Source organism: Neolamprologus multifasciatus, chromosome 7, assembly GCF_963576455.1.
Source record: "Neolamprologus multifasciatus chromosome 7, fNeoMul1.2, whole genome shotgun sequence".
In the NCBI taxonomy this organism is placed as follows: domain Eukaryota; kingdom Metazoa; phylum Chordata; class Actinopteri; order Cichliformes; family Cichlidae; genus Neolamprologus; species Neolamprologus multifasciatus.
In genome coordinates this window covers 33,315,791-33,323,227 of record NC_140445.1, presented here as the reverse complement: position 1 = coordinate 33,323,227, position 7,437 = coordinate 33,315,791, and the positions used below count along the sequence as shown (strand labels likewise).

At 38.5% G+C, this 7,437-nt stretch overlaps 1 protein-coding gene and 1 long non-coding RNA gene across 2 annotated transcripts in view; one reads left to right on the top strand and one right to left on the bottom strand.

Moving 5' to 3' along the window:
* The window catches only part of LOC146514615 (uncharacterized), a 35,814-nt gene that overhangs the window by 9,413 nt on the left and 18,964 nt on the right, over positions 1 to 7,437 (top strand). The gene's annotated exons all lie outside the window — the stretch shown is intronic.
* On the bottom strand, positions 2,104 to 6,455 carry LOC146514617 (14 kDa phosphohistidine phosphatase-like). Its single transcript, XM_085168280.1, has 3 exons — positions 6,042 to 6,455; positions 2,590 to 2,717; positions 2,104 to 2,462 (listed from the first exon to the last, which is right to left on the bottom strand). Exons 1-3 carry the CDS (start codon positions 6,205 to 6,207, stop codon positions 2,370 to 2,372), a joined length of 387 nt encoding a protein of 128 aa, XP_085024406.1. The 5' UTR covers positions 6,208 to 6,455; the 3' UTR covers positions 2,104 to 2,369.

The following is a 7,437-nucleotide window of genomic DNA, read 5'->3' as shown; positions in this document are numbered from 1 at the left end:
AGGAAAGGTGCCCGGATCCTGTGGCTCTGAAACAAGCCCAAATCATCACCCCCCCACCACCATGCGTGGCAGTTGGTATAAGGTATTTGCCATTAGCCATGTTTGGTTTTCTTCAAATGTGGCACCACACATTATGACCAAACATCTCTACTTTGGTTGAGTAAGGTCCTGAAGACTTGTGGTGTGTTTACATGCAATTTTGCAAATATAAGATGTGCTGCCATGTTCTTTTAAGAGACCATGGCACGCCGGGCTATCCTTCCAAAGAAACCATACACGTTCTTTTTACAGTTGTTACATTTAACATGTTAACTGAGGTCTATAAAGTCTAAGTCAGGGGTGTCGAACTCCAGGCCTTGAGGGCCGGTGTCCTGCAGGTTTTAGATGTGTCCTTCATCCAACACAGCTGATTCAAATGGCTAAATTACCTCAGCAACATGTCTTGAAGTTCTCCAGAGGCCTGGTAATAAATTTATCATTTGATTCAGGTGTGTTGACCCAGGGTGTTATCTAAAACCTGCAGGACACCAGCCCTCAAGGCCTGGAGTTCGCCACCCTTGGTCTAAGTTGCAGCTGTTGGGTTTGTTTTATATTTCTCTGAGCGAATGACTGAGGTGCCCACTCTTGGGAAGAACGTGGCGCTGTGTTAACACTTGAAAGCTCCACCCGGGAAAATGCTAAATCTTCTTGGAAGAGATGCTCACACTTAGTGATGATCAATTAATCAATTGCATCAGATTAGGAGCACCTAGCTGCTACTTACCATGGAAGCCATAAGGATACTTAGTCCTTCACAGAACTGCATTAGAGCCCTGTGAAAACTGTCTTTTTCTTTTCTTTTTTTACATGACTGTCTGTATTTTAAATTAAATATTTGAATGCATTTTTATCCACAGTTATCTTTACTGATTATTAATATGTATTTTCCAGCACGTTATACATTGTGAATTGTGTTTCAGGTACTTTTTGAACATATGTAGAGAAAAAAAATGTGTTGTCAGGTTTCTGTCCTGGCATAAATATGCTGTGGATCATATGCTGTTTAGAAAAGTTATACATAGTTTCCAAATCTGAAAATGGAAGCCAGTGTGGAACAGCAGTATTGTTTGTTATGACAGCAGGGGCAACCTTGCTTTACTTCACCTGCTTTATGAACGCAGTAAACATATTCCTGATAAGTTTATGGCCTCAGTCACAAGTTTAAGTCTTATTCAGTGTTCATTTTGTAAACAGTTTTCCCCCATAAAGCCATAAAGTATGACATGCTTAATTTAAAAAAAACAACAAAAACAAACCCTCAATTCTGTTAGGTCATGGATTTAGAGAAATTTGCAGTTGATTGAGAACCGCCAACTGCCTAAACCCCCTACTGAGTCACTGAGCTCATCTCCATTGTGTTTGTGGTGTTGGCCCATTTTGAAGCATTTTAATTGAATAATCTGACTAATAATGTGTCTTTCTGTGTGATACAACTTATCCAAGACGTTTGTTCTTCAGTTTTGTTGAGTGAAATTCTAGTATTTTATTAGTCTCTACAAGCACTAATTAGCATATATCTGATAATTAAAAAGCCAACAGATTGGCAATAGCCTTGATTGCAAACACTTCTAGACTTATGGAAGTCTATGGGAAAATTGGCTTGTTAAATCTGACCTGACCTCACTGAATATTCTCCTGATGAACTTATGATCTCAGTCACTTATTTTTAGTTATATTGCTTAAAAAAATGCAAGTCATTTTGTAAACCTGTCAGAAATCAATCCAAAATTGATCCTATATAAACCAGAATGACAAAATCCTTTCAGAATACTTCAGCACAATGGTAGTAATCAGGAACATCAAGTTCATTTACTTTTATCTAGCAACTGTGGCCATTTTAATCAACAGTTTGCAGCACGCTGGAATCTGGACCATAGCTGCTGTAAAAAGTAAGATAAGCAAAGAGATGGGGTGTTGTCATTTTTCTGCTCTGCAGGAAAGAGGCACATAATATAAGCACACATTTCACAATAAAACCTCACATCAAAACTTGTAAGGTTTGCTTTGTAACTTTAATTTCCAAAGAAATTTATGAGGGATCATGACTCTAAAACGAGTCAGTGAAGGAGAGGGCGGTAATCTACAAAGCCAGCGCAGGCAGTCATTTATTTAAAATGCTTCCACATGACAAATTACATTCATTAAATTATTAGCTACACTATGAAAAGCTGTTATGTTTTACACAAGGAAGGAAGGTGAAAACTTAAAGCTGTTGTATTAATAAAAAGAAAAATCCTAAATGTGTTTAGCCAGATAACGAACGGTTACCAAAAAAAAATACATCAGTCCAGGGTTACAGGGAATCAAGTAGAAGCTATTTAAAGTTCATTTCAGTAGCCTTCATTATCCCAGGTCACCTCATAGTCTGGATACCGAACCTTGAGTTTCTCAGTGGTCACTGCATGGTTTGCTCTTCCGAATCCCTGTGATCAAAAAAGACACATCAGTGTTTCATCAGAAAGATGAAATAACATTTGATTTAAACCACTGAAAAAAAAAAACATCATTGTATTCATACTTTCTCGGTATTTACAGATCAGAATCACCCACCATGGAGTATCCATAGACATGGATCTTCTTGGCCTGGAGGTCATGTTTGATTCTCCCTCCTCCTATACACTCACAGTCCAAGTGCCCATCCCTTTCCAGCTCCTCTGCTACCTTCTCATAGATGTCGGCTGGGAAAAGGATGGATACAACTCAGAAACAAAGTTTTTGGAATATTTTCTACATCAAAGTATGAATTATTGCCTTAGAAAATATAGCTTGGTGACTTGGAGTTTGTAACTGGAGTTTTATTTATAATTTCAAATGCCTGCTTGGTATGTGGATGTGTCCATACAGTGTTCATTGAGTTTCATGAGGTTGGTCAGCTGTTAAATAAAATTGCATGTACTGTGCTTTCAGTGTTGTCCAGCAGAGAGCAGCACAGACCTGTCATTACTAAATGCAAAGCCACCATTATTGCATTCATAAAGTCTGCAGTTATTCTGAAGGCTGCCTGTTATTATACAGTGTTTATAATATTTTGTGCCGCTCCATATTGTGTACTAATACTACATAATAAGCACCAACGGATTAGATAAACATCCCTTCATTACAAAATTCCAAAACCAAAATGAGGCAGTCGGTCAATGAGTGCACAGACATGTAAAATATACATTAGATGTAAAACAGTGTCTTTGCTTCCCCTATAGAACCAAGGAGCACAACAAGCTCGTCATGCAGCTCATAGGGAGGAGAAAAGGTCAAAACTGTGAAAAAGTGAAAAGCTGTGGAGCCTGAGGAGAAAGCGCAGGCATGGTGAGGCCTTAATGTATGGTCTGCACAGAGCTATCAACGACAGGCTGGAGGTGGTGATAATTCCTCCTCCACAATATAAAAGAGACAAAGCGGAGGAAAGGTGGAGGTTGGGTAGGGGATAGGGGCAGAAAAGTCTACAGATCTTTAGACTGGTTGGGGAAATGTGAATTCTCTAAGCCGTACTTTATCTCTGGCATGAGGGATATTTGAGCATATTGTGTCCGTGTGCTTGAGCCACACAGAAATTCTTTGTTCATTTCTTAGTAATGTTTGCTTAATGTACTTACTAATAACTGGGTAATAGGAACAAACAAAGTCTATACATTTTACTTTGTCCATTTAATATTTATATGAATTTTATTGAATAGAAAGAAATCCATGTAAATTATACATATTTATATTAGAATAGCAATTTAGAGTAGTAGTAGATAAGATATTACCCTGACAAAAAAAAGAAGTAAAAATGGTGCTGCTGGCCAACAGGCTGACCTTAGAAACTGTGCTGAAACTTTGCCTTGTGTTGGCCAAAGACAAAGGAAAAGGAAAGGGAGAAGGCATCGTAGGAGGCAGCGAGACTAAAAGAAAATTAGGAGTGTGAAGGAGAGAGCAGGGACTTTAAGTGTAGAAACTGTCTGGTAAACAGAGAGCATTTTGTGGTATGAATGGGGGAAGATTAGTAGATATATTGTGTGTGCAGAAAAACAGCTGGAACGGAAGCGAGGCCAGAAGCATTGGAGGTGGATCCAAATAGTTCTACTATGGTGTAGATATGAAGTAAAATAGAGTAGAGGTAATCTTGACAAGAGTATATAAAGAGTGTTGTGGAGGTGAAGACTGTCAGACAGGATTATGAGTTTGAAGCTGGAAAATGAAGGCGTGATTCTGAAGGAGGGGGTGAGTGGATATTAAAGTAGGCTTCAGTGGACATGCAGGAACAGAGGCGATAAGGTGTTGAGGAGAGAAATGTTGAACGATAGATGGTGGTGGATATGCAAAAAGGACTGGAATGGCTGTGGTAGACATTAAGAAGAGGGTGGAATACAGAGTGATGCTTTTTACTTTTTTTTTTACTACGTACAGCACTTTGGTCAACCTGTGTTGTTTTTAAATGTGCTTATAAATAAATTGATTAATTGACAGGATTGAGTGAAGTAGCAAAAAAAAAGAAAAACAAAACTTAAAAAAAACAACAAAAACAAAACTTTAAAAAAAGCAAAATTGAAGATGTTAAGATTTTTTTTGGCGTGATCAGGATGGGACAGGGATATAGGTGGTGTCCAAATTCATGGGCTGCATCCTCCTGAGGCCGCATTTGCGTCCTCCTTTTAGTTTTAATATTACTCTTATTACTCTTTCTGGGTCACAAAATAAACTTTTAAGATATTTTCAGGCGAGAATGTAGCTGTGTAAACTTCAAATATCTGCTCGATTTATCAAGACACCACATATTTGCAAAAGTGCTCCGACGTTTTTAGAGATGTCTGTTACACACCAGCTCGAAAGCTAGCCGGGGCGATAACAGCGAACTCCCTGCACATCGACACGCAGAGGGTTGATGGGACAGAGGAGGATGCTGGGGATAGGGTGAGATGAAGGGAGATGATTGGCTGCTTTACTTATTTACCGTACACCTATAGCTCTGGTATATGGTCCAGTTTGTCTGTTTTTTCCCTTTTAAAATATCTCGCTTGCATTTACTATACCCTGTTTTGCACTGACAAAAACTTATCTTTCCTTATGATGGATCAGAGTCATTGCTTCATTCTCTCTCTCTCTCTCTCTCTCTCTCTCACTCTCACACACACACACACACACACACACAGATTTCAAAGTGAACATAAGTTCAGGGAAGAAATCATGTGCGCACACCTGTGGACACCTAGACACATTCTAATGTTGGTTATATGCGGAGGTAGAACAGGAAACTATGGGGAGGCAGATTCAAATTATTATGAAACTCAAAATAATAAATTTTTTAATGCACCACTTGAGAAATGAGATGAAAATCTTTTACTGAAGACCAATCTCTGACCTCATCATCAATGGGCACAATTGTTAGAGTGTCTTGTGACAACAGCATAACTGTGTTTATATGAACTTATTTGGGTTCTCTCTTTTGCCAGTCCCAACTCTATGGGGTTAATTACGCTGGGTATAAGTAATATTATTATTTGCAACATGGTCCCTCCCTTTATCATCTCATTTAGCAGGAGATACACTGGTCACTGTCCTTCATGAAAGGACAGGGAATAATGCTGTCCTACAATTCAGAGCAATGCACTGTCCAATCATCATTAAAAACAAACAGTATATCTCACAAGTGATGCTGATCAAGCGTATGTTAATTAACAGCATGCTATCCATGTTGTGCAATGACCTGCGGCCATGTTTTTAATGACAGGTTGTTAAAGCCTTGGATGAATTCTGACTATAGCCACAACAAAACAGCCACTGGGAGGACAACTGTTATGTCCATCTTTTATATACAGTCTGTAGGTATGGCGAGGGTAGGAGAACCATCAAGAACAACACGGAGGTGGGAGACAGATCCTCGAGATGAGTCAGTATTAGGACAGAAGCAAAGCTGGGTCATCTGTTTGTTTGTTTGACCACGGGGGTACATCTCTGGTGCGTTCAGGTGCAGATGGAGGTGTATTTTACGCTTAAAACATAGCCCTCTGAGCGTTGTCCTTACTCACCGTGGTACTCAGCCCAGCCGTATCCTCGGACTATATCCACTTTCGAGTCATCCCCCTCCTCTCGGCTATGAACACGGATCAAGACGTACTTAAATACTCCGGAAGGGTCGATGTCTGCCTGCGGTATGTTGGCCATGAGAGCAGCCGCCTTCGTCTGTGTGCACATGTCTAAACTTCTCAAGGACCACACTAGCAAAGCAAGCAGCAAGCGAGACGCTCGGATTTTCCAAACAGGCTTCGTGTCTATGCGTAGAAACTAATACGGAAGTAACACGTTTATATCTCTATATTGTAATCTGGACGGGAATGCAAAAACTATAAATCATTGCAAAATAAAAGACATCATCTAGTTTCCTCCTAGCACCGCCATAATACAGCTAGCCGGCAAAATCAAGTTAACTTCCGGTATGACCCTTCAAAATAAATAATACTACGACTTACTATTACCACCATTAATAATAATAATAATAATAATAATAATAGTAAACATACAGATATTCCATACGTATTATGTGTAATCTTTTTATTTTTTAATTGTTGCTATTCATGGAAAAGCTATGAAAGAAACAGTGAAAATTCCTTATTAGAAATGTTTTAAAACTTAATTTTATTCTGAAGGCAGTTCAAACATACCGGAAAACAGAAATGCATTTTGGTATCTGCAGTCCAAATGAATATTTTAAAGCACAATGACTTTGTTTCTATAGTCATTGATCAGAACAAAAAACATACAAAAATGCAGAGGGTTTAAATTTGGGGTAGAAAACATATATAATGTGAAAGATAATGATAAAAGTAATTATTTCATAATTCTAGTTATAAACAAATTGTATATCAAATATCAATATATATTTGTGGTCAAATGTTTACATACACTCATGAGCATGAATGTCATGTGATTTGGTGACCTTAGAGTTCTTTACACTGCTTTTTTCCAGGGCGCAATGATTGCAAAGCTTATATCCTTAAGGACTTTAAAAAACAAGAATTGGTTTTCTTAACAGGCTGTGGCCTGGTCAAGCCAACTGGCACTGTGAAATTTACAGCAGCACTTGTTAAAAGATCTGAGCGTATGAATCTATTTGAGCCTGTATACAAGTCCTGTTATGTTTTCATCGTTGCAATCTTGCTGTTCATGTTGGTGCCAAGTAGGGCTGCCACAAACGATTATTTTTGCGATTAGTCGACTAATCAGATCATGCATCCATTGGACGTAAAACGTACAGCTTACTGCACCAGCAGCATCTGCTCTTATATAACTATCATTAGCTTACAGCTTTAAGTGTTTAAGGTATGTTCTAACTAAAAATAAAGACAAGATGATAGTTTCGGTGAAGTTTAATAAACTCCTTGCTATCTAAAATATAACAGGACACCGGAGTATATTCTCAAGCAT